The sequence below is a fragment of the Lissotriton vulgaris genome, chromosome 1_1 (genome assembly GCF_964263255.1).
Source record: "Lissotriton vulgaris chromosome 1_1, aLisVul1.2, whole genome shotgun sequence".
In the NCBI taxonomy this organism is placed as follows: Eukaryota; Metazoa; Chordata; class Amphibia; order Caudata; family Salamandridae; genus Lissotriton; species Lissotriton vulgaris.
This window is the reverse complement of record NC_141685.1, coordinates 902,730,116-902,757,786: the sequence shown is the minus strand read 5'-3', so window position 1 is coordinate 902,757,786 and position 27,671 is coordinate 902,730,116. Positions and strand designations below refer to the sequence as shown.

Below are 27,671 nucleotides of genomic sequence, written 5' to 3'. Positions count from 1 at the left end.
AGATAGATAGATAGATAGATAGATAGATAGATAGATAGATAGATAGATAGATAGATAGATAGATAGATAGATAGATAGATAGATAGATAGATAGATAGATAGATAGATAGATAGATAGATAGATAGATAGATAGATAGATAGATAGATAGATAGATAGATAGATAGATAGATAGAGTGAGGGCGATAGATAGATAGATAGATAGATAGATAGATAGATAGATAGATAGATAGATAGATAGATAGATAGAGTGAGGGCGACAGATAGATAGATAGAGTGAGGGCAATAGATAGATAGAGGGAGGGTGATAGATAGAGGGAGTGAGATAGATAGATAGAGGGAGGGCGATAGATAGAGGGAGGGAGGGCAAAAGACAGATAGATAGAGTGAGTGAGGGCGATAGAGTGAGTGAGAGCGGTAGAGTGAGGGTGGTAGAGTGAGGGCGGTAGAGTGAGGGCGGTAGAGGTTGGGCGGTAGAGGAGGGCGGTAGAGTGAGGGCGGTAGAGTGAGGGCGGTATAGTGGTAGAGTGAGGGCAGTAGAGTGGGAGAGTGAGGGCGGTAGAGTGAGGGCATGAGGGTGGTAGAGTGAGGGTGGTAAAAAGATAGAGTGAGGGTGGTAGAGTGGTAGAGTGAGGGCAGTTGAGTGAGGGCATGAGGGCAGTAGAGTGAGGGTGTGAGGGCGGTAGAGTGGTAGAGTGAGGTCGGTAGAGTGAGGGTGTGAGGGCGGTAGAGTGGTAGAGTGAGGGTGGTAGAGTGAGGGCGGTAGAGTGGTAGAGTGAGGGCAGTAGAGGGAGGGCGGTAGAGTGGTAGAGTAGTGGTAGAGTGAGGGCTGTAGAGTGAGGGCGGTAGAGTGAGGGCAGTAGAGTGAGGGCAGTAGAGTGAGGGCGGTAGAGTGGTAAAGTGAGGGCATGAGGGCGGTAGAGTGAGGGCGGTAAAGTGGTAGAGTGAGGGCGGTAGAGTGAGGACAGTAGAGTGGTAGAGTGAGGGTGGTAGAATGAGGGCGGTAGAGTGGTACAGTGAGGGCGGTAGAGTGATAGAGTGAGGGCGGTAGTGTGAGGGTAGTAGAGTGGTAGAGTGAGGACAGTAGAGTGGTAGAGTGAGGGCAGTAGAGTGAGGGCGGTAGAAGGCGTGAGGGTGGTAGAGTGGTAGAGTGAGGGCGGTAGAGTGAGGGTGGTAGAGTGAGGGCGGTAGAGTGAGGGCATGAGGGCGGTAGAGTGAGGGCGGTAGAGTGGTAGAGTGAGGGCGGTAGAGTGAGGGCGGTAGAGTGAGGACGTGAGGGCGGAAGAGTGGTAGAGTGAGGGCGGTAGAGTGAGGGTGTGAGGGTGGTAGAGTGGTAGAGTGTGGGCGGTAGAGTGAGGGCGGTAGAGTGGAAGAGTGAGGGTGGTAGAGTGAGAGCGTGAGGGTGGTAGAGTGGTAGAGTGAGGGCAGTAGAGTGAGGGCGGTAGAGTGAGGGCGGTAGAGTGAGGGCGGTAGAGTGGTAGAGTGAGGGCGGTAGAGTGAGGGCGGTAGAGTGAGGACGTGAGGGCGGAAGAGTGGTAGAGTGAGGGCGGTAGAGTGAGGGTGTGAGGGTGGTAGAGTGGTAGAGTGTGGGCGGTAGAGTGGAAGAGTGAGGGTGGTAGAGTGAGAGCGTGAGGGTGGTAGAGTGGTAGAGTGAGGGCAGTAGAGTGAGGGCGGTAGAGTGAGGGCGGTAGAGTGAGGGCGGTAGAGTGGTAGAGTGAGGGCGGTAGAGTGAGGGCAGTAGAGTGAGGGTGTGAGGGTGGTAGAGTGGTAGAGTGTGGGCGGTAGAGTGAGGGCGGTAGAGTGGAAGAGTGAGGGTGGTAGAGTGAGAGCGTGAGGGTGGTAGAGTGAGGGCACTAGAGTGAGGGCGGTAGAGTGAGGGCGGTAGAGTGAGGGCGGTAGAGTGGTAGAGTGAGGGCGGTAGAGTGAGGGCGGTAGAGTGAGGACGTGAGGGCGGAAGAGTGGTAGAGTGAGGGCGGTAGAGTGAGGGTGTGAGGGTGGTAGAGTGGTAGAGTGTGGGCGGTAGAGTGGAAGAGTGAGGGTGGTAGAGTGAGAGCGTGAGGGTGGTAGAGTGGTAGAGTGAGGGCAGTAGAGTGAGGGCGGTAGAGTGAGGGCGATAGAGTGAGGGCGGCAGAGTGGTAGAGTGAGGGCGGTAGAGTGAGGGCGGTAGAGTCTGAGTCCATGTCAGTGAGTCTGATTCTGAGCCAGTGAGTCTGAGTCTGAGTCAGTAAGTCTGAAGCAAGTCTGAGTCAGCGAGTCAGTGAGTCAGTCAGTGAGTCTGAGTCAGTGTCAGTGAGTCAGAGTCAGTGAGTCTGAGTCAGTGAGTCTGAGTCAGTGAGAGTGAGTCATTGTCATTGACAAAATTTTAAAGACGCGTGTACCTTGAGATTTTTATAATATGTGCAGTTCACTAATATAAAACTAATAATATATTAATTAAAAAAGTGAAGGTGGTTCACAAAGACTTGTCTGAATTGGATCTAATAACCTACAGCAAACAAACTTTAAAAAAAATGAAAATTTCTGCTCAAGAAATCTTGATAAATAAATCCTTCTCATCACTTTCGAAAATGAATGCCATTTCAGCTAATTTAAAATTGAAGCGCACTGCATGGCAGGGTCGATAGCCGACGTGTAGGCATTAGCTGACAGCAGAAGCGGCACACTTCTGCTGGCACAATGACTGCATTACATAATAATGCAAATGTAAACTGATGAAGGCACGAGCTCCGAGAGGTCACAATTAAAGGTCCAAGTGTCATTTGCAACCTGATAGGGTTTTGGTTGGAAAAGAGACAGAGAACGGGCGAGGATATTAGGTAACTGTCTAATTTGCATTGAAGCCTCTGCTGTCTATTCCCGTTTTGACAGTGACGTGTCCTATGAGTCACTGCTGGAGTGACGGCACATTACGTGTTATGGCAGCTGACGTGCACGTTCTACCTTAGAACACCGATGGGTAATTCCCATTTAAATAACCAACTTGAATACAGCATATCAAGTTCAGTTGAGGGCAAAGAATACATTTAAAATGAAAGAGTGAATGATGATAAAAGGAGTATCCACTCGTATACTGCCTGTCAATGCCCTTCACTGACTCGGTGCGCATGTGCATGGCATCGTTGTTATTCAATTCAGATCAAAGGACCATACAGGGCTTTTAGCAGCATATGGTCCTCGTCGGTCAAACACGAGCAGAACAAGCATTGGCGAATCCGAAAGATCCTGCCTGTGCAAGATCTATTGCCTTTGTCAATGTTATTTCAGCCATGTTGTACAGCAGCGCGGATGCAGTGCAGCTTGGCTGAAAGCTGTTTTTAGGTCTCGCCTGTCGATGCGCATGCGCATCGAGCAAGCGAGACTATGGGGGCTTATCCACTCTTTATCCACTGCAAGGAATTGTGGCGATTCCTTGCAGTGCCCGTGACTTTTAAGCTCAATGCGCATGCGCATTGAGATTAAAAGCGCGTGCACGTCCGTCTTGTTTTACCCGCTCCGCCCCCTCCCCTTCCCGCCGTGTCGCATTTCTCCTCCCCCCTCCCCTCTCTTCCCTCCGTCTTGTTTGTTTATTTTACCCGCTCCGCCCCCTCCCCTTCCCGCCGTGTCGCATTTCTCCTCCCCCCTCCCCTCTCTTCCCTCCGTCTTGTTTGTTTATTTTACCCGCTCCGCCCCCTCCCCTGCCCGCCGTGTCGCATTTTTTTTTAAATCCCCACTTCCCCCCTGACGTCACAAAAAATTACTTTGCAGACTTTTTGCAGGGCCATCCTCACCTGAAACGTTCCTTTCTCCAACTTTTTTGACAGTTACATGACGCATCGCTGTGAGCTATTCCTGCAGAAGCACCCACGCTTCATCCTCTCCCCCAGCCATTCCCCAATTATTCGTTATAAGGATCCTAGGAGCTAGCTCTCGCTCCAGTTAACAGTGTGGCATCAGCAAGAATACAACACCTCGTGTATATCCGCACTTGCCACATTAGAACATCTAAAAGAGATTACAAAAGACTTTCAGGTAGGCACAGCACTGGACTTGCTCCAATAAACATGTTTTACGGGGTGAAAAGCAAACCTGCAGATAGATTTTCTTGCATTACCCCCTGGCGGCTGATCGCGGTTAAGCACAGACTAGACCGATGTTTGCCGGAACATCAAATAACCAGTCCCTGCTGTTGCTGACAGTGTATTTTGGTTTATTAAATCCCGTGAATGTTGAGCACTGCGGGGAATACACTTCACATTATGCAGTACCAGTGTCACGTTCCTCAGCGTTTCTTGCTACACAGCTCCTTCTGTTGCACCTACTTTCTGCCCTGGCCCCTCACCCTCTCCTTGAGGTGAGCTCGGCATCACCCTCGCTCATAGCCTCGAATCCATCACCCTGCTTCCAGTATGCACACCCCGAGCACGTCCTCGAAACACATTCCCATTCTGTCCATTCCTATGCATCATTCATTTATCACGCAGACACCTCTCAGATCCGTTTCAAAGCCAAACTGCAACTTTCTTGCACTCTCACTCCTCCTCACTCACCCTCAACCCCTCACTCACCCTCACTCACCCTCAACCCCTCACCCTCAACATCAACCCCTCACCCTCACTCACCCTCACCCTCACTCACCCTCACCCTCACTCACCCTCACTCACACTCACCCTCACTCACCCTCACCCTCACTCACCCTCACCCTCACTCACCCTCACTCACCCTCACCCTCACTCACCCTCACCCTCACTCACCCTCACTCTCACCCTCACTCACCCTCACTCACCCTCACTCTCACTCACCCTCAACCCCTCACCCTCACTCACCCTCAACCCCTCACTCACCCTCACTCACCCTCACTCACCCTCACCCTCACTCATCCTCACTCACCCTCAACCCCTCACCCTCACACAGTGCAATAGGTCTCGGAGCATTTGAGTTAGAGCTTTTAGAAATGTTTATGGCTTTTTTTTTTAATTCTTTAGCATTGGCTACAGGAAACAAAAATGCTAAAGATTTACAAAAAAAACCATAAACAATTCTAAAAGCACTAACTCTAATGCTGCGAGACCTATTGCATTTCCAATGCTTGTTTAATTTTAGCCAAGCTGCAATGCATTTGCGCTGCTGTAGAACATGGTTTAAATAAATAAATGTTTTTAAAAAAACACAAACACTTAAAGGACACTCACCCAACAAGTCTTAAAATGAGAAGGAAGAAAGTTAACAGAACTAAATTCCCTATTGCACTTCACAAGGGACAACTTGTGATCTCTGCACATGAGGATTTCATTATACATTGAAACACAATATTTGGAGGTACTTTGTCAATTTCTATTGCAGCTATTCCAAATTCGAATGAACTTCCATATTGTGACTATTGATGTATCCCTAACTAGCCGCCATGCAATGCAAGTACTGTGACAATTAAATGGACGCCGATAAGGGCCATGCTGGCTGGATCAAGGCACTGCATTGGATTGCCATGGGATAAATCACGGAAGGAGCTACGTTGGGGCTAAAAAGGCGATGCTAACTAAAGGAAGGAATTAAGAAAGAGTAAGCAGAATTTAGGACAGGAAGGTGTGTGAAGGGGCAATTAAGCAAAGGCAAATATGGAGTAAAGCAGCTTGGGCAAGAGAAAAGGAACTACAATAGGCATGGTTGAGCAGCAAAAGGGTGAAAGTGAAGATCGCATTCCTTTCACTGGAGCACAGCAAAGAGCGGCAGGGTATCAGTAATGGTGCAGCAGACAAGAGAGTCTCCGAAGCTGTCTTACGTTCCAGCACGAGCCCATCTCCATCAGGCTGCTAAAACATGAGGTCATAAGATTATGATGAAACTTCCGGATGGACCCTTGGGGCTCACAAGAGCACGTAGCTACCAAGCCTTGGCCTGCTATATGCAATAATGAGCTCTCGGTGTGGGCAACTCCTTGTGGTGGTTGTTTTCACGGGCATTCATTAAAGCTGAAACCAGGCCAGCTCAGCAGGCCACAAGGATATTGGAGCACCACAAAACAAAATAACACAACAGGCAGGCTGCAAACTCTGACTCTCATCGACGAGGTGCCTTCTATTGTTTTCAGGGCCTGTATTGTTGATTAGCACTGTCTGGCAGCAAACTGTATTTTCTGCTGCTGCGCCCCCCGAAACGGCCCCTCAACACTCCAATGCTTGCTGACTGTGTGGCTGTCAACGGCAACAACGGGTACAAGACGTTTTCACCATGGCGAAATTTGCTTCCCATCTAGATTACCAACGGCCAGCCCCATGGACAGTTTGGGTGATGCAGATTCATTTTTGACTCGAGTGTCAGCTTCTCAAAGTGCCCCACCTGCCCTCTAGTTAAGATAACCACACCTATGTGGGTAGAATAGAATGCCCCATTTGGTCCGGCAGATTTCGTGGCTGCACATGTAAAAATGCAACCAGACTCCGGCTTCCCAGACTCCTCAGTTGACCACCCTGCTACAGCAGTTCTGTGCTCTGCAGCAGCACAGAGGCACACAACCTCCTGAGCACCAGAATGGTGTAGTGACTTGGTGCAAACGAAGGTCATCCCAGAGGGCGGCTGAGCACTGTTAAAGTTATCAGTGGCTGACCAGGTACCAAGGCCTTTTGCTGCCTCACTTGATGCACACAGAAAGGAAGGGGGTGCGGGGTGGGGAAACGCTGTATTTGTGCTCAGAGGGTGGGGGTGGCTCTAAACGCGAAGCAGGAGGGGGGAAGCAATAATAAACAAACGTCAAAGGAATCCTGAAAGTAATTCAAGTCAGCGGAGGCCTCAGGGTGCCTGCATCAGTTCGCACTGTGCATGGGGGCACGCACATAGAGAGCGAGCTCTGGAGTTGAACTTAAAAGTGGTCAAGTGTCTTGCATTGCCAGTCACTGTAATAAAGGCATTCACACTACTGGCTCATCCAGTCCTTGGCCTCTTTGTCGAACACAAAGAATGATGCGCAGTTGTGCCTACTGCGATCAGGGCCTCATGGGAAAGTGTGTAAAAGTCACAGCTGTTAAAATATTGACAGAGACAAAAAACACGAGCATGCAGCGTGCCTGTGTGTGCATGTATGCGTTATTGGGGTTGTTAGACGCACTGCCTGCTGGAAAGGGAGGCCCAGAGGACGTCCTGTGCTGGACGCCGGGATGCACCACTGAGCCCCCACCCCGTGAAGCTGTGACCGGCAGCTCAAGCTTTGCACTCTGCAGGGGTAGATGCACAGTCCCAGGGCACAGCACGGGGATCATGGAGAACATAGCACTGCAAATAGTTCAACAGTGTCCAGCTGTATGTAAATAATCTAAAAAAAATACGCATATAGGGTGTGCTGTCTGGTATTGTGTGAGCCCTAACTTTTCGATGGGAAAGCAAAACATACCATAGAATGAAGCGCCGCAAGTAGTTTTAATGTGGCGAAAAACTCCAGGTTAAAAAATGCTCAGCAGTATCGGGTAATTTGTGGGCATCGCACACAATAAGGTTCTACTTATTAAAGTGATCAAGGTGTAAGGACATTGTCAAACTGGCCAGGGCTGTCTGTGAGGTACGCAGGCCTCGACGGAGTGAAGGCAATGCCAGGGCCCGGCACTCAGTAGAGAGTGCTGATCAGACGGCGAGAACTGCCTGCAGATGGCAGAGTAGTAAAGGGATGGGGAAGCATTAACAGGAGGGAGGGGGGAAACAGGCGGCCGTGAGAAGTGTGAAGTAGGGGGCGGGGGAGTGTATGCCTGAAGTGAAGCTGCTGGCGGCACCACGCTGGGGAAGCAACAGATGGATGGCTTTGATGTGGTGATGCAATGGGGAAGCCTGTGGGGAAATGCGCATGCTTGTGTTCTTGTCTTCGCGTGAACTGATGGATATCCGCCTGAAATTCTCCGATGGTTTGAGAACTTTTTTGGCCACTTGAATTCTCCCCTATTTACATTCCTTCGGAATGTCATAGGCTCGACCTAAAAATGCTGAAAACGGCGAGAGCATGGGAGGCATTAGTTGAGCTGCTCAAGCGCCTGACAGATGAAACCGAACGGCACCCTGAGGGAGTGGACTTGTGAGCGAAGGTTGAAACTTCGCCCTATTGAGTTGTAACCTATGGGTTAATGAACACACATAGTATGTAGCGGGTTGCCCTTGCTAGATGCCTCCCTATTGGAATTACTGTGTCTGTCTGTTGGCCTACATGGGTGGGTATGATTTTCCACAGAGCTATTGATGACCGAGCGACATGCCTGGGGGTTGGGGGGAGGGAGGAGTTGCAAAGTGGGAAGGGGAAGGGACGGGTATGTTATTCTTCTTTGTTGCGATCTTAGTAAATTCGTACTGGGACAAATTATTGAGATGTCGATCTCCTAACCATAATGATGCAGTGCATAACTTCCCTGAAAACTCGAACTAGAACACTGTACTTTGTTAACAATTTCCGCATGGGCCACATATGATGGAACCTGCACCGGGAAATTTGCGTCCAACAGTCGTACGTATTGATATCTGTTATTGGTCACACGATGTATGCTCTAATCCCACTGTCTCACTTGTGTACTTGAAAATTGCTGAATAAAATCTGTTTACAAAAAAAAAAAAAAAAAAATGAAAGTGGTTAAAGACAGAGGTATTGTGAGACCACAGTGTTTTTTCAAAAACAGACGGGTTGCTGTTTTATGGCAAGAGCAAGATAATTACAGTATTGCATCATCACATCACGACTTTACAATACACAACCCCGATAATCTAACAGTAAGGTGACAAAGATGGCTTTCCCTTTCCATCCCTACCCTGTGTGATATTGGGTGGGATAACTACGGCTGTATAAAACGTCCCGAATAGGTTCAGATGAGTCTGCCACAACAAGCACAGCTTAGAAATTGTTGGGCATAATAAGCATAAAAAGTAACTCATCATCCAGTAAAAATCATCTGCGTCTTTCCTTATTCCATAGGAAAGCGCATGTTAACAGGAACAACTTGCGAATTAAACCGCTACATTAAACATGCCCATTATGCAGTTGTTCTATGGCACGCGGATACGATTCCCCACTGGTGCTCGGAAGGGGCGTTAGTGTTGTAATCTTGAGAAAATATTTGTTGTTGTTTCAAAAATCGCGTTATTTTGCCTTAATTCTTTCCCTTCATTATGGTCCTTTTTGGTATCTTCATTCCTCCTCCTATCCTTGTTCTAACCTCAGAATGTTGATTGTTCTCAACTTTACAATTATCGTGGTAGAGCACCCCATACATTTACTACTCAACCCGAAAAAGGAATCATTTACTTCTGTTTGCAGAGACCTCCCAGCCTCTGGTGACTTTCAAGAGGGCAGATAAGGAAAGAGCTTGGCTCTTATCTGCAAATAAATCCTCTAATCCCTACACTGCCAAGAAAATCCCACGGTGACCTTGCTGACCTGATGAATTATACAAGCACAGCATGTAAACATAGGTCGTACTTCAGTGAAAGCAATGGCACCGTTTTACAATCTAGTGCTTTGCGTTTTAAGAGCAAAGCACGCTCAATCCAAATATGTAAAAGATATCACTACGACATTGGGTCAATTGTCCTAAGTCACTTTTTTGATTATGACTTGTTATTCTCGAAGTTCAGTATGAGACTTGACCACCATATAACATGTGCTTCAATCTCATTATGTAACGTCATTGTTTTTCTAATAATCCCTATGTGGTTCTAACATTGCGCTTTAAATACATCAGTTGCAAACCATGTTGTTTCGACGAGTCCTGGTGCTGTGTTAAGGGCCTAATTCTGCAACAGAAGTCTTAAATCATGGCTTTGGCTTGCTATTGTTCCTATTACTATTTGAGAAAGAACGACCAGTCACACTGCTGTTGTGAAGCTATGCCTATATGGCATCAGTAAATATTTCTGATTTGGACCTAGACTTTGCACGGAAAATCCATTGTAAATCCCCCCTACACTAGTCAATTGTTTTGGTTTGGTATTTTTATATTGTGCGAACTCGACCCGAGGGTATCGGAGCGCTTTACATGAGCAACAGTTACAGACTGACACATTCATTTTGTTAGGCATGCCAGAATCACAGGATGTTGAGCGTCCCTGCCCGGACTTGATCCCGGTCGACGCTCTATTCTATTCTATTCTGGGTTTGGTAGAGCGCAACAGCTACCCCAGCAATGGGGCGTCCCGGCGCTGAGAGACAACACACACCCTACCAGGAGGGGGAAGGGGGGGGGCGGGATCAGGGAGCTACTCTAGAGGGCAGGAAATAGGAGGGTCTTGATTGCTTTACGGAAGGCCGAAAGGCAGTCTATGGAACGTATGTGAAGAGAAAGAGCGTTCCACAGCTTGGGTCCTAGGACCTTGAAGGAGCGACCTCCAGTGCGACAGAGTTTTATTCGGGGTACTTTCAGAAGAAGTTGGTTGGAGGAGCGCAGCTCACGGCTAGGAACATAGGGGCAGGTCAGGTTTTGTAGCAGAGGGGGGTTTCCCTGTTTGACAATTTTAAAGATCGTAATGAGAGCTTTAAATTTTACTCTGTTTTCCACGGGCAGCCAGTGGAGTTTGTGGATGGAGGCTCTGGCTGAGCATCTGCGGGGAAGGCCGACCAGCGTTCTAGCCACCGCGTTTTGGACTCGTTGAAACCTAGCAGTTTCTACTTTGTTTGCACCTAGGAGGAGGACGTTCGCGTAGTGCAGGCGTGATAAAATGGTTGCCTGGACAATCAGCTGGCGAACCTTCGAATCGAAAAAGCCGAGTATGGGCCTGAGATTTCGCAGAAGACCTATACAGGTGGCTGCCACCTTTTTGGTGTGCGTCTGGAAGCTGAGATTGGCATCCATCCAGACTCCCAGATTTTTGACGCTGGATTTAGGGAGTGGGGTGGTACCAAGGGATGACGGCCACCAGTGCTCGTTCCATTGGCTGGTGTTTCTGCCAAGAAGGAGCACCTCGGTTTTCCCGGCGTTCAGTTGGAGATAATTGTCCGTCATCCATTGTGCTACTGCTGCCAGGCCATTTCTGAACCTGGACGCCGTGCTGGAAGGGCTTTCAGTGAGGGTGACGACCAACTGGGTGTCGTCGGCGTACGATACCAGCGTGAGCCCCCACTCTTTGGCCACTTCCGCAAGAGGCTGAACATATAGGTTGAAGAGGGAGGGGCTCAGCGCTGAGCCCTGGGGAACTCCCTGTGCTATCGGATAAGGTTTTGAGAGGAAAGGGGGGGCTGACACCCAGAAGGATCTGTCCTTAAGAAAGGAGCGGAACCAGGTTAGAGCAAGGCCAGACACACCGGCCATCTCCAGACGCTTCAGAAGAATGTCGTGTGATACCGTATCGAAGGCCGCGCTGAGATCGAGAAGAATCAGCGCAGCACTTTGACCGGAGTCTAGAATCGTCCGGAGATATTCGGTGGTGGCCAATAGGGCAGATTCGGTGCTGTGGCCCGGTCTGAAGCCATTTTGGGATGGGTCCAGAATTCCATTTAGGTCCACATGTTTGGAGAGAATGCCGTTGACGTGGGCTTCTGCTATTTTAGATATCCAGGGGAGAAGGGATATGGGTCGGAAGTTTTTTGGCTTCGAAGGGTCCAGGGTGGGTTTTTTGATTATGGGTGATACCCAAGCTTGCTTCCAGGCTATAGGTACAGTGGCAGATGTGAAGGAAAGATTGAGAATATCGATCATGGGGGGTAGGAAGAAGTCAAGCGAGTCCAGAAAATGAGAAGGGCTCATAGGATCCCCAGGGGAGCCAGATTTCACTTTTTGCAGAGTTTAATCAGGTCGGTAGCCGTGATGGCAGGGATTTGGGTAAGAGGGGTGATAGTGGAGGTTAGGTTCTTGAGTTCTCCAGGGTGAGGAGAGTTCTGCAAAAAAGTTTTGTAGATGCTCTGGACTTTCTCTACAAAGTATGTAGCCAGCTGTTCGCATTGTTCATTGGATGCAATTTTGGGAGAGGGTGACCTGGGACTTTGAAGTTCTTTGACAAGTTTGAAAATCATTTTAGATGGGTTCGGGTTGGAACTGATTTTGTCAGCGTAGAAAGCTGCGCGGGCAGTGCTGATAGTTTTGTGATATATTTTGAGTTTGGATAGATAGTTAGCTTTATCCTGACAGTCAAAGTTTTTTCTCCATTGACGCTAGGCTCTTTTGCAATCCTTGCGCATGGCTTTAAGGGTGTCGTCGTACCATGGATTAGAAGGTGTGGATCGACCTTTGGTTAATTTGGCTGGAATGAGAGTGTCAAGTCCACCTGTGATCCAGTTATTGAAGGAGTTATAGGTCGTGTCAATATCTTGATTGGCTTCCCAATGAAATACTCCTAGGGTTTCATGAAAAATAGGGGTGGAAAGTTTGTGCCATGGTCTTTTGAGGCGACGGTTGGATTCATTTTTCTACAGACGTCCTGGAACTGGGACGGTTAGTTTGATGAGGTAATGGTCCGTCCATCCCATAGGTGTGGGGACATCTGTGACTGCCTCTCGGATGTTGGTAAAGACCGGGTATAGAGTATGGCCGGCTAAGTGGGTGGGAGCCTGAATGAGAGAATTAAGCTGCAAAGCCGAGAGGTCGGTGAGAAGATTGGTAATAGTGTGATCGTTGGTTAGGTCAAAATGCAGGTTGAGGTCGCCCAGAATAGTGAAGTTGGCAGATTTGGTTATGAGCGCGGTTGTCGTCTCGAGGAGGGCGTCACTGAACCTGGAAGCAGGGCCAGGTGGGCGGTAGATATAGAGACCCGACATTGTGAATTGAGGGCTAGTGCTAATATTAAATTGGGTGCATTCACAATCAGGAAGAGTTTCTTTTGAAAATGAGCAGGTGAAGTGCTTCTTATAAATTACTGCGATGCCACCGCCTCGAGTATCGCGGTTTAAGGTGGCCAAGTGATACTCATCTGGGAGCGTAAGGTTGGGGATGGTAGAAGTGCCATCTCGTAGCCACGTTTCGCAGAGGAAGAGGATGTCTGGGTTTTCATCCAATATGAGCGAGTTTACCTCTACATGGTGTTTGGTGAGTGACCTGACATTAAGTTGAAGTATCGTAAGGGGCGTGGGTGGTGGTTATGCCTCGGTATCCCCGAACGCGGGTTGGGTAGTCGGTAGGAAAATGGCAGGAGTTGCACTGGAGTTGCGAGTGGCCAAGGACACCTGTGGCATCAGGACATCTTTGACTAAGATTCATGGCAAGGAGTTCCTCACGGTCATACCGTAAGGGCATGCGGGACGCGGTTAGACCAGGGGGACTGGCGAATGGCGATGTCGTGGCGATGACGGGTGCAGACGGGCTTGCCTTAGGCACTCCCGCTGCGCTCGTCCGCTGCGCTTCCGGTGACAGCACATGATGTAGGAGGTTATGGGGGCGTGGCCTTCAGGGGGCGTGGCCTCAGTCCTCGCCGAGATGGCGTTTTGTCCGTCTACGAGTCAGCGCTAGTTCCGCTGCTCGCTGTGCTTTTGGTGAAGGTGAGTGCCCTGGCGCCTTGCTAGCGCGTGGTGAGTTAAAAGCAACAAGTTATTCAGGTGACACAATCAAGTTTAACAGTTCTAAAAAGCTCCTGGCTTCCGCCTCAGGAGTGCGCGTGAGTCTGACTTAGGCGCTTGTGATCAGCCCTTTAAGTACTGCGACAGGGGGGCGTGGCCTTCAGGGGGCGTGGCCTCAGTCCTCGCCGAGATGGCGTTTTGTCCGTCTATGAGTCAGCGCTAGTTCCGCTGCTCGCTGTGCTTTTGGTGAAGGTGAGTGCCCTGGCGCCTTGCTAGCGTGTGGTGAGTTAAAAGCGACAAGTTATTCAGGTGACACAATCAAGTTTAACAGTTCTAAAAAGCTCCCGGCTTCCGCCTCAGGAGTGCGCGTGAGTCTGACTTAGGCGCTTGTGATCAGCGCTTTAGGTACTGCGACAGGGGGGCGTGGCCTACAGGGGGCGTGGCCTCAGTCCTTGCCGAGATGGCATTTTGTCCGTCTACGAGTCAGCGCTAGTTCCGCTGCTCGCTGTGCTTTTGGTGAAGGTGAGTGCCCTGGTGCCTTGCTAGCGCGTGGTGAGTTAAAAGCAACAAGTTATTCAGGTGACACAATCAAGTTTAACAGTTCTAAAAAGCTCCCGGCTTCCGCCTCAGGAGTGCGCGTGAGTCTGACTTAGGCGCTTGTGATCAGCGCTTTAAGTACTGCGACAGGGGGGCGTGGCCTTCAAGGGGCGTGGCCTCAGTCCTCGCCGAGATGGCGTTTTGTCCGTCTACGAGTCAGCGCTAGTTCCGCTGCTCGCAGTGCTTTTGGTGAAGGTGAGTGCCCTGGCGCCTTGCTAGCGCGTGGTGAGTTAAAGGCAACAAGTTATTCAGGTGACACAATCAAGTTTAACACTTCTAAAAAGCTCCCGGCTTCCGCCTCAGGAGTGTGCGTGAGTCTGACTTCGGCGCTTGTGATCAGCGCTTTAAGTACTGCGACAGGGGGGCGTGGCCTTCAGGGGGCGTGGCCTCAGTCCTCGCCGAGATGGCGTTTTGTCCGTCTACGAGTCAGCGCTAGTTCCGCTGCTCGCTGTGCTTTTGGTGAAGGTGAGTGCCCTGGCGCCTTGCTAGCGCGTGGTGAGTTAAAAGCAACAAGTTATTCAGGTGACACAATCAATTTTAACAGTTCTAAAAAGCTCCCGGCTTCCGCCTCAGGAGTGCGCGTGAGTCTGACTTAGGCGCTTGTGATCAGCGCTTTAAGTACTGCGACAGGGGGGAGTGGCCTTCAGGGGGCGTGGCCTCAGTCCTCGCCGAGATGGCGTTTTGTCCGTCTACGAGTCAGCGCTAGTTCCGCTGCTCGCTGTGCTTTTGGTGAAGGTGAGTGCCCTGGCGCCTTGCTAGCGCGTGGTGAGTTAAAAGCAACAAGTTATTCAGGTGACACAATCAAGTTTAACAGTTCTAAAAAGCTCCCGGCTTCCGCCTCAGGAGTGCGCGTTAGGCCACATCATCTTGCTTACCCTTTTATTTGTGTTGTGTAGGGCTCTAACTTTATCAGTAGTGGACCAGCACAGTTTTTTGTTTAGGGCTCTCATAGGCTTATTTAAACCATGGCGGCCAGTCCACAGGTCCGTTGGTGGGGCAGAGACCATGACCACCTTCAACCTGGCAGTGGACCATCGGCCCTATTTAGAGATTCCCGACCGCCGGGCAGTGATCTGTGCTCTGTGACGAAACCACCACTCTGGTGACTTTTGTCACAGCCTCAAAAGTTTGCCAAATTGGCGCAATGTTTAAAGCACCCGCTCAGGAAACTTCTTATGTATTGAGAATGTAAACTCACAAAGCAGGAGTTTGTTTTCACAATAAAAAAAGAAAGACAAAAAACAAACAGTACTGGTGTACTGGTAGTTTCATCCCTGCTTGTGGGGGGCATTCTTCATTTTTCTGCCTGGGCCCTCATGGCAGACACAGTCAGGGAGAATGAGTTAGCGATCATACTAGCTGATCATCTGCTAAGACGGAGGAGCATCGCCCCACTGTTCTTTGAGAAGTGCATATAGTTATTATCATTTTCTTTTTCTGTGGCACTCAATGTTAGGGCAGGGCAGGGGTGGGCTCACAGCCGCCAGAGGGAGCAGTAGTGGTTTGCACTCCCTAAGTGCACATGACTGTTTATCCGGCCTTGGGAATGGGCACTTAGCATGTTCCTTACCTGGCTTTGTTGCACAGCCCTTTGGAGAACATGCCCAGGCTCCCAGACACTGCCTGGGTGGCCAAACAGGCCACTCATACCTATCAGGATGCTGCTGACCCAGTGCCGTGATTGGCTGGGAGGGTCCAGGAGCCTTGGTGCTTCTGGTGTGGAGCAGAGTGAGAACGGAGGAGAAGCTTTAAAAGGAGGAGGACAGAGGAGAGGCGTGCAGCGGCGGCGAAGGTAGGTTTATTTATTTTTTCACCCCTCCACCCATTCACTATCTTCCAGCCCTCAATGAGGCAAATAGGCTGCAAGGCCAGAGGTTTACACTAGCAGGACCAGCAACATCTGTGCCACTGTAAACATGGCACTTCCCTTAACAGCAACCACAGAGCTATGCGACCCCTAAGAATCTTGAAGCCAAAGAAGCTGTACATTACAATTACACCGCTATATACTCGGTCACTCGTTAATTGTTATATCGCTCACATGTCATGTATCTGTTGATTATATGCTATGCTCCTACTGTAAAGCGCTCTGATAACTTTGGGTCTTGACAGCGCTATAGAAAACTTAAAATAAATAAATAAACTCCAAACAAAGCAGGGGAAGCCCAGGTTTGAAAGGACAGAAGCCAGGCTCCACCAAACTCTAAATAAGGCAGTTCGTTTTTTTGGGGTTTTTGGTAGCTACTGCTCCTCTCATGGTTAAGCACTCCTAGCTAGATAACAACAGGCCTGTGTAATCAAAGAATTATGGGTCCGATGTAGGTAAATCTCATTTACCGTCTAGAATACCGAATTTTACCGATTCGGTATTCTAGATTCGGTAAATGAGATGTAGGTAATAATTCGGTAATTTTTACCGAATCGTTATGATTCGGTAATTACCGAATCGGTATTTACTGATTTGGTAATTGCCATTGATTCCTATGGGCCTTGAGGCCCATAGGAATCAATGTTAATTACCGAATCGGTAAGTACCGATTCAGAAAAATTACCGAATTGTCAAGGGGGACAGGGTGTCACTTTGACACCCTGTTGCACCCCTGATTCTGGCTTGTGTGCCATGTCACACACATACATGCCCCTAGGGCATGTATGTGTGCCACATGGCAGAGGTGTACATGTACATGCACAGATGTGCATGTACACAGGAATTCGTTATTTACCATGAAATAATATTTCATGGTAAATAACGAATTTTTCTTGATAGGGTGCTGGAGAAGTTCGGCTTGGGGGAGCAGTTTGGGCGCTGGACAAAAGTCCTCTATTCCTCAGCAACAGCCAGGGTTAGGCTGGGCTCGGTAATATCCGCTGAGTATCCGGTGGGAAGAGGGACATAGCAGGGATGCTCGCTTTCCCCTTTGTTGTTCGCGCTGGCGATTGAACCCCTGGCAGCCCAAGCGAGGTCGGGCGTGCTGTATGGTGGACTTGTATGCGGCGAGACCCCGCATTACATTTCATTATATGCGGACGACCTGCTGCTATTCTTGGAGGACACGGCGACGGCATTGGAGGGAGCGGTTGCAATGCTGAGGAGCTTTGGGAAGCTGTCTGGCCGTAAGGTTAACTGGGACAAAATGTGCATTTTTCTGCTGCAGGTTGACATGCCCCGGCCTCACCTGACTGTGCACATCATATGGGAAAGGTCATGTTTCACTTATTTGGGGGTCCGCATCTATCATGATGCTGATGACATGCTGGAGGGGAACATAGGGCGCTGTGTAAGGGCTCTGAAGGGCTGTATGGCCTTCTGGGCGTCTCTCCCCCTCTCGGTGCTGGGCAGGGTGGCGCTACTTAAAATGGTGGCTTTGCCTTGGCTGCTTTACTATTTTTGCACGCTGCCGATATGGATCCCTAAACGGGTCTTCAAAGAATTGCGTACACTAATGACGGATTTTCTATGGGGACATGGGAGGCGTAGAGTGGCACTGAATACGCTGATGAGACCTAAGGCGGAGGGTAGAATGGCGGTTCCTGGTTTTAAATTATATTATTTGGCGGCGCAACTGCAGATTCTCACACAGCATGGACTGGATCTTCGGAGTCCTGCACCACCATGGCCTGCCAGTACGTGGTAATGGCGGCGGGTACGTTTAAGGCGGTCACCTGCCTCCAGTCACAAATGTTGCACGAAGGACTAGAACCACTTGAAACCTTGAAGGAAAAGTGGGAGGCGAGTATAGGGAAACCCATACCGGACGCCACATGGGGTCACATCTTGAGGAGGACATGGAAGGGGACTAGAAACGCCCGCTTTCCGCAAGTGCACTTTTTTGTGATACACAGGGCTTATCTGACCCCGGGGGAAGATCAGGAGGCACTTTCAAGTGCCAGAGGCAGCGTGTCCCAGATGCCTGACACCTGATGCAGAATTGGACCATATGATGTGGGATTGTCCAAAGTTGGGGACGCATTGGTCAGAGGTGGGGGCGCTCCTTAATGCAGTCACCAATCGACAGGTGCAGTACGACATGGCGACGTGTTTGTTGCTCTGGTTCCCTCATACAGCGAAAACAAAAATAACTAGCAAATTCATTGACTTAGGACTTATTTTAGCCCAGAGAGAAATCACCTGCCATTGGAAATCGAAAGAGGGCCCATCCAATAGGAGATGGACGAATGAACTACAGAAATGGGCCCGGAGTGAGAGTGCAGTTCGGCTCCGACAGGCCACCCGTACAACTAATGAGAAGGGCCTAGAAATGGCAAGGACCTGGGAGGCGTTGGTGCAAGCCCTAAAGGATTATTTGACTGAAGAAGAGGAATAGGGGAGATGGCCACTATAAGGGGTTCCATGGGACCCAACAGCAATTGAGTATTGATCCCTCAGACCGCAGCAGGGTATGATTATGTCTACGTGAACTGGAACCACATCGGCAGCAGTTGGGGGGGGTGGGATAGGGGAGGGAAAGTTGGGTTTTATTTCCAACGGTGGGCAGAACCTAGCAGACACCTCGATCATTTGCGGACCTTTTATGTTGAGTGCTTAAGAAATATATTCCTTGTATTGTGGTTGGATGTATTGAGTGTGCAGTGTTGGAGGACCCAATGGGGGACGCTCAGGTGGATGACTGAGTGCGATTGGGTTGTACTTCTGATGATGTTCTTTAACTCCTATTGGGATTAGTTTTTTAGTTGATTGTGTTATGGAAGGGGTTGGGTGTTATAGCAATGCGGATACTAAACTGCTCTGCCGACCGGTTGCAATTGCTTGCTCTTTTATTTTGATACCTCTGGCATTTTAGTAGTTGACGCCGCCCGGCCTCCGAGATGTGGGCTAAATGTCTGTGTTCCGTTTGCCTATTGATCGTTGGATCACAGTTGTCAGTGGTGGGAAGGTTGGGTTATCTGATTGTTTGTACATGATTCTGCAATAAAAACATATTTTACAAAAAAAAATGGTAAATAACGAATTCTTAAGGGCCCGTGGCACTGTTTTCAGTGCCAAATGCAAAAACCACAGTTGATGGACAGAATGCAGAACAATGTCATACATTCACCCCAGTACAGAGATTTGGACCCAAATCCATTGTTTTTTTGCACTCCACACCACCCCAGTTCAGACAAGGTCATATGCAAATCAGTCTGACCCTGTGCCTCATGGGAACAGTCCAGCCGGAACTGCCAGTGCCACCTACATCTAGATTTACCGATTCGGTAAATATACCGATTCGGTATTTTACCGAATCCGTAACTTTACAGAATTGGTAAATGTTAGGCCGCCTACATCTCAATCTCCAGATACCGGTCGGTAACAGCCGAAATCGGTCGCTACCGACCGGTATTTGGCGACCTACATCTGGCCCTTATTGTAGCACTCAAAGTGGCTACTCCATTTGGAGATATGCATTTATTTCTCCTAATCCTTAACGTTTCTTTCTAAAATGTTGGTTATCAAATGATCATTTGCACAGCTAGCAGGTGTTTCAATGTAGTCAAAGGACTTCAGGCTTCATCAAGGCTGTTGACAGCTTAGTTATCACATTTATCTAGTAGGAGCCTTATCTGACACTAGCTTACGAGGCGTTATAACTTATACACATCATTCTACACATTAGTCTGCAGTCCTGTGCTGCTTTTTTATCAGTGTCAACCGGTTCTCACTTAATGCCCCTGAATTCCTTTAATATTGAAGCATAAACAAAGTAGAATTATTATCTGTACTATCAGCTTGTTTGGTTAGCTCAGTCTTCCATCCCTCCCTTTAAAAAACAAAAACGGATTCATTTTTTTCTGCGCAGATTGTCTCAAAATAGAATTTAAAAGGAAAAAAACCACCAGAAAATATAACTAATTTTGACTTGCAAGAAAATCCACACTTAATAAGTTAAACATAAAAGAACTGTTTCTTTTGCTTCACACTAAAATTAGTATACTCTGTTATCTACTGTTATTCAGGAAGCATTTTGTGTTAGAAAGTAATATATATTGTTATGTCATGCTATTGAAAGATTGGATCTCATGAAGTACAAACTTTATAATGAAATGTTGTGGTTTTAGAGGCGTTATTATACTACTTTACTTAGTGTCATGGCTTATTATTTCACCAGAACCAAACAAATGCATTATTTGCCTGTACCTTATAGCAACATGTATTTTTCTTCTATTTGTTGTATGTAACAGTAATTTTACTAAAAGTATAATTTAAATGAAAACACTGCTTTGATTCTTTCAACTGCTAAGAGCCTTCGCGAATCATAAATTGTCTCATAGACTAAAATTAGATTTTACGGCACAAACCAAGCAAATTTAGGGGCTTATTTACAAGCCCTTTGCACCGTCGCTGTGTAATTTGTTTTTGATGCAGCGGCCATGCATTCAAAGCGCCACACTGTGCCATATCTACAAACTGACGTATTGAGCCCAGTGTGTCGGTTTGTAGTGCCCTGCGTCACAATATGCCTGTGCCGAGTATAATGTATGCAGGGTAGGCGTTCTGACACAAAAAAACACGTAGAACTGGCACAGTGAAATTTACAACATTTCACTGGGTCACTCTAGGACTTCACTGAGTCAAAATCCTTATGCCTGCTCACACCAGGCATAAATATTGACTAATGGCTTTTACTATCGGACTACCCTAGGTGTTCTGGCACATTGCTGGAGTTGCAACCAACTCCAGTAATGCGTCACTTTTGCCCAACAGATGTGTTAGGATTTCTGATGCATCTGTTAATCCTTGCACCATCGCACCCTGTATTATAAATACAGTGCATCCATGGGGTCCCAAGGGCATTTCACGCGTGTTCAAGGAAAGTGACTCATCATGCTGATGTGTTCGATTCTTGTAAATCAGGCCATTAATTTCTTCAATACGACCATGTTTTTAAAATTTGCCATCTCGGTCAATGAGTAAAACATTTTACAATTTCCATCCTTCCACTTGGCATATGTGCACGATAAATTACTATCTCCTATCATGCTGAGATTCTCCTCTTTAAATACAGTTTCTGCCTCACTCACAGTTCCCCAAAAAGATACAAAATAAATCAAGAAAATCCAAAATCCTTCTGTGTACTGTAATAAAGTAACGCCTGATAAGGTATCAAGACAAGTCAAGCAAGCATTGAATGACATTACTAAATTACGTTTTTTCACTAACGTGTTATTGTGCAAAGGAAATCATATCTGCCACAGTACACCTTCTTTCACCCTTTAGATGCTATGGGTCTGTTCCTTTTTAGTATTGAGTAATTTTATTGGCATAGGTACTTCAGATTACATTCATTTCTCCATAGAACTACACAAACTAATTGTGCATCTTTTTTATGGTGCGTGATTGTAAAAGGAATGAGCATTTATGATTTCCATTTTTGTTACAAGAAATGGCAACATGTGAGTAAAATAGTTTTCTCTTTAGTATACAATTGCCAACACGATATGTTTGAGACAAAGATGATACTTATAAAAATATGCATTTTAATTTTGGGGTTTGTTATCCGAAAGTACTTAATTTTTTTTACATAATTAGTAATGTAGATGAGACTAATTTTACCTAATTGAAAATGTGCTCTGTCCAAATGTAAATGTGTAATCCTCAAAAACCATTTGATTAAAATCAACTTGGCACAATTTGAAGTCAAGTTGTGGTCCCTTGTCTTATATTTACTCAAATGGCTCCATGGCCAAATTTACAAGGTTAAAAAATAGATATATTTGAGAGTGATAAAGAAAAAAAACCATAACAGCTGCACTTAACAAAGCAATTTACAATTAGAATAAAATATGGTAACATTATATCTGTTTCTCTTGCTGTTATCTTTACAAAGTGTCTGATGTCTTCTACAGTGATTGCCACCATGAGGGACCTGAAGAAGAAGGAGAAGCTGGAGGAAGCTGCAGGCAAATCTCTGAATGACACTTTGGTGGTCAAACGTCTGGACGTTTGCAGCGATGAATCCGTAGCTGAGTGCCTCAGCAGCATCCCTGACCGCAGGGTGGACGTCCTAGGTACCACTATATGATCTGCAGAGGAGAGGCAGGGAGGGCTCTGGCTAGAACATTTACATTTAGGCTGCGACTCTGATTTGCCTGAGTTTTCTGACACGTGCGCAAAGCCCTGTTTGCGCAGGAGTCGTACTTCCAAGTTGGGTGGTATTTACCGCCAGAGACGTTTTAAGGCATGGGCAAAATGGGCCCTGGCCCAGGGCCCCATCCTTTCATGGAGGGCCTGATAAAGCTAGCTCACTTCTGTAGATAGTCTTGTCCTGATGACCTTGACTAATTCTTAAACAGATATTTAAACACCATTTTTCTTCAATTTATTTTTAGTGTGAGTGATGAATGAGAGTCTATTACTAACATTTTGCAGAGAAATGTTTGTTTTTCAAACCATGCAACATCTATAAAAAACTCGTTTTAGATCAAAACAGTTTAAGAAATTGGAGGGGGGTCACAAAGATTGTTTGCAAACCTATTAGTGAGCTGTTGCTGCACTATAATACTGAAAAACATATCACTATCCATGAATATTACATTTTAACAGATTTATAATTTGGACCAGCGTGCCTGTGCAGTGGTCAAACAGGACATGAAAGAGCTGAAACTGGATCATGAATTCAAAGCTGGTTCAAACAGTGGCCCCCAAAATATGTTTGGCCGAGGGCCCCTGAAATCCTTAAAATGTCCCTGTTTACCGCACCCGTTAATTACCTATGTCCTGATTCCGAGATTGTTGGAATCAAAGTGCTTTTTATCAAACAAGAGAAATAATGATACCATGCTATACGTTATTTATTAGGTGCAAAAAAACAGCCCCTATTACGAGTTTCTGGGGAAGAGCGTGTAATATTCATGGTGCTTACCCTACCAACGTTTGGATTGTAATTTAAACCCCATACACTTTTTAGGTCTCTGTAATATCCGGTCTGCCGAAGGCAGACCGGTAGTCCGAGAATTATTGTCAGTAAGAGGGCTGCTTTATCCCTCCCTCTTTTTGGCTCTCCCTCCATTGGCTGGCTTCCTAAACGGAGGCCAGCCATTGGAGGAGAGAGCCGTCCCTCCGAATAGGCTCCGTCTTTTTCGGATTTGGGGGCGTCATTCTTGCTGTTCTTTAGCTCGTGACGTAGTCCGTCACTCAGGACAGCAAAACCACGCCCCCAAATCCGAAATATATCGGAAGCTTAGACTTAGCCAAAAAGCTTAGGTGATAAACGGTGAACACGGTGGAGAGGCTGTAGCCTTCTAGCAGTATGCAAGGGAGCTCAAATGTCCACGGACTCGATAATTCTCGCTTCGGTGCCTGCTCTAATCATGGGTTCTCACTCTGCAACTCTGGGCATTAAGCTTGCTTAATCTCCACAATGGCCCCCCTGCGGCGGGATGCCTGGCTTTCACCTTGGGGATGCCCTGTAGGGGCTATCTCACAGGGAAAAGCCAGGACGGGTTCCCAAGGCAAGCGCCGGGAAACCTCCGGGTAGCTGTGCGCTCAATAAATGCAATAATAATAATAATAATAATAATTGCAGCAGGGCTCTGTAGACGGAAGGCGTGGATGACTGTATTGGTGCAAGAGTGCGTCTAACGCGCAGTGACATCAACTAGCATGGCGCCTTAGTAACAGAGCGGGGGTCTAATGGGGGTAGGGTAGCTCTTTTGCTGCTCGCTCCCATCTGGGAACCATCTGTGCTTGCCAGGAGCCGGCCGGTCTGGGGGAGGTCGCAGATGGAGGAGAGTCCAAGGGAGAAGGGCGGTTGGAGGGGGAGGGCTTTAAGAGAGCTCTGCCAAGGAAAGGGGCACGGACGGTGAAGCCTGGTCTGTGAAAGAGATTGTGCGGGCAAAGAAGTGAAGTACCAGCTTGAAAGGAGTGTGGAACAGCGGGAACAGACATTGACAAAAGAGAATGGTCTGTGAACTGTTTTTCCCTCCAGCCCTCGGATTTCTGAGCCTTTCTCCAGCACACAGAATCTGGCATTAACAGTTCTTCGACACTCAGGGCTCGGAATCTCCTCCTTCCCTGGCTCTTCGGGTCTTGAACATAATCGATGGTTCGTGGCCTCCAAGGGCCCGTGGAGTTATCCTTCGTCGGTCGACATTGAGGAGTAATCTGCGAGTCAAGTGATTTCTTCCCCAGCACCGGAGAGGACCATCTATCACTATTGGTTCCGGTTCGAGGAGAGCGGAAGTAGGTGAGCTGCGGGTAAAAGTCGTGAATGAATCAACAAGCCTTGCCCGTGACCCGTTCACTGGTGAGCTCGGGCTCCTACGAAGAATGAAATATCTCTGGTAGTTCTGGACTCTAGTTTGTGTACTCTGGTTGTTCACCCGTCTGTGTTTGCGATTGATTGATTGTAAAGGCCGAATGAACCGTGTTTCTTATGTCTGAGGTTAGAGTTAAATCACATATACCGAAGTGTTCAATGCGTAGTGAGTGTGTTTCCCCACGCCCACTAGAGTTCCCATCGCCGTATCATTGCGGTCATTCTGAGGGTTCATGCAGCGTGATTCTCCTAGTGCATTGTGTTGAAATACAACTAAATGCGCTGTAAACCGATCATATGCAGTATGAGAAGGGTAGCCCCCCTCTCCCCATGGGTCTCGTGGACAGAGCAGCAATCCCCTCCCCTAATGCAGTGTGACCTCCCCGTTCAGTGTGCGCAATGAAAAACCACGCAATTGAGTGTACCCATATCAGTGTATGCGTTCCATCTATCGCGCCCCTGTGTGCAACATGGTCGGGGTGCATCTCCCGTGGCAACGTAGGCACACCCCTCTTACGGCGCAGTGGTTATGTGCAGCCCCTTGCAGTGCAGGTATTGAAAGTATCTTCGAAAGTGGAGTGCAAACCCAGAGCACTAAGTACAGCCAACGCCCTTTTAGTGCAGTGAAACGCGGGGAGCGTAAGATTCTCTAGTATTGACCGTTATGCTCAGTGCAGTTCTCCAGCATGTGTTTTTTGGGAGCGTGTAGGCACCCTGCAAACAGTGGTGGAGTAGGTGGGAAAAAAAGTAGTGGAACTGTGGGCGGAGAATCAGAGTGCGAATAACTTGAAAATTGGGTCAGTGGGCAGAGTCAGAGGTGTGGCCAGAAAGAGCAAACCCTCCCAATTTTAAATATTTGTTAGGCATTTCACTGAGTTATTTAATTCAACCAATGAGTACACTTCTTTATTTAAGGTTTAATATGAGCTATTGACTCAAATACATTCACAAAGTGGGATGTGTTTCCAATCACAGAATGCCCCAAATATGCCAAAAGTGGAATCACAAGCCATTTGTCTCAGAGCCATGCAGTTTCTGTCATCAGTACTTCTCCCTTTCTCCACAAGACCAATTCGAACATGAAAGGCAAAATATCCTAGTTCGCAATTGTTTTCCGCATAATTATGGCTCTCTCCTAACTCAACCACTGTCTAAGATTGCAGCAGCCTCCCTCCCAACACGACATAAATGCTGCCTTGTGTGCCATCCCTTATCTTTCATGCAACTTATGGAATGCGGATGACGAAAGAAAACCAATATTGAAAAGGCTCCTCCCTGCACCTCCCTGCAGCCCCTCCCTCCCACGGACTGTAGAGTGCTGACCTGCCTGTGCCTCCTCTGTGACTCTCCGGCCTCGTGCAGATCCGGTCGCTCCCCCAGGCTCCCTGAACTCTGGGTATCGTAGCGCTAGCTTCTTAATTACACCCTTGGCATTTGTGCTCCGCATTTTGGTGACGCTTAGCAGCATTCTTGTGCACACACCACGCGAGTGATTTTCATTATTTCATTTTCATTAGCATTTTTAGCTGCGCGATTTTGAAAGCATATTGCCTGCTGCGCTTGTGCCTAGTGTTGTATCAGCCTGCTTACAAATCTATCTGTGCCTCTGCCCACTTGCACGTCTCCTTTCCCTGGCTGCCGATCTTGAAATATTTGTTGTTGTGAAATACTTCCGGCCATTTTGTTTGTTGTTGTGCCTGCCAGCCCGCCCCTCCACCACGATCACACCTCCCTGCAGCCCCTCCCTCGCTCCGCCCCCTCCTCTCTCCATTTATGACTGATGCCCCAACACGCAGCGTCCACGCGCTACGGCCACGCCGAAAGTGCGCCAAAGGTAAGCCCGTCTACGCTCGTCCGCGCCAAGCCCGCGCCCAGCGCCAGACCCCCTGGTTCCCGCATTGCCCAGCCCACTCGCATCACCTACGATGCCACCACCCTCCTAGCCCTTAATCCCGGCCGCTCCCCCAACTGCGTCCAGGCCGCTCCTGGACACACCCATGGACCCTTCTCTTGCAAATCCTGCAAGTTCGACGTCACCAAAACCAACTCCTCATCCACCAACACCAAACAGAGACCCGACACCAACCACCTTAAATGCATCCTGCTCAACACCCGCTCGGTCCACAGACACGCCATCGACCTCTGGAACCTACTAGACACCATCTCTCCGGACGTCGCCTTCCTAACAGAAACATGGATGAATGACTCTTCAGCCCCAGACATCACCATTGCCATCCCGGAAGATTACAAGATCATCCGTAAGGACCGCATCAAGCAAACCGGAGGAGGCATCGCTATCGTCCATAAGAACTCCATCCGCATCTCAACCAGCTCAGACGTCAACCTTACCAGCGCCGAACACCTCCACTTCCAGATCCACACCGACCCCAAGACCACACTCAGAGGCACCCTCCTCTACCGGCCTCCAGGACCCCATGCACAATTCAGTGACGACATCATTGACTTTATCACCCCACACGCCCTCCCCTCCGAGGACTACATTCTATTGGGAGACCTCAATTTTCACCTGAAAAAGAGCAATGACAGCAGCGCCACCACCCTTCTGGACAATCTCGCCGACCTCGGACTCAAACAACTTGTCACTACCCCCACCCACATTGCAGGTCACACACTCGACCCTATCTTCACCTCCAGCAAACATGTCTCATTCAGTCACACCACAGCTCTTCATTGGACGGACCACAGCTGCGTCCACTTTATCTACAATAAGACCACTATCCACAACCATCCTCAACCCACCCTGCGAAGAAACTGGAACAAAATCACCGTCGACCAGATCTCCTCATCGCTTCTTCTAAACCCCCCCGCCCACTCCCCAAACCCCGACCAAGCAGCCATTAACCTCACTCAATGGCTATCCAACAGCGCCGACATCCTAGCACCGTTGAAAAAACGTCAAATCAAACTAGGCAGCAAAAACGCCTCCTGGTTCAACGATGATCTTAAGAAATCTAAGAAACTCTGTCGCTCCCTCGAGAAGGCCTGGAAAAAAGACCCAAACACCAGTACCAGGGACGCCTTCAAAAACGCCACCCGCATACACCACCAACTCATCCGGTCTGCCAAGAAAGCCGCATTCAAAGACCGACTAGACAACAACGCCCACAACAGCAAGGAACTATTCAACATCGTCAAAGAATTTACCAACCCATCAGCCAACTCCAACGACATCACCCCCTCCCAAGCCCTCTGCGACTCCCTAGCTTCGTTCTTCCACAACAAAATCGCAGACATCCACAACAGCTTCGACAACCGACCCGGAGACCAACCCACCCAACCTTCTGCGGGACCTTCACCCCCCCTGAACATCCTCAACGACTGGAACCCAATCTCCACTGAGGACACCATCCGCCTGATGAACTCCATCCACTCAGGATC

At 48.3% G+C, this 27,671-nt stretch overlaps 1 protein-coding gene across 1 annotated transcript in view; it reads left to right on the top strand.

Annotated features, from left to right (window-relative positions):
* RDH8 (retinol dehydrogenase 8) overlaps positions 1-27,671 on the top strand; it is a 219,441-nt gene that overhangs the window by 47,297 nt on the left and 144,473 nt on the right. Inside the window, exon 2 of the mRNA XM_086959032.1 lies at positions 21,862-22,023. Within this exon, the coding sequence (XP_086815158.1) occupies positions 21,862-22,023 (162 nt within the window). The remainder of the gene's footprint in view (positions 1-21,861; positions 22,024-27,671) is intronic.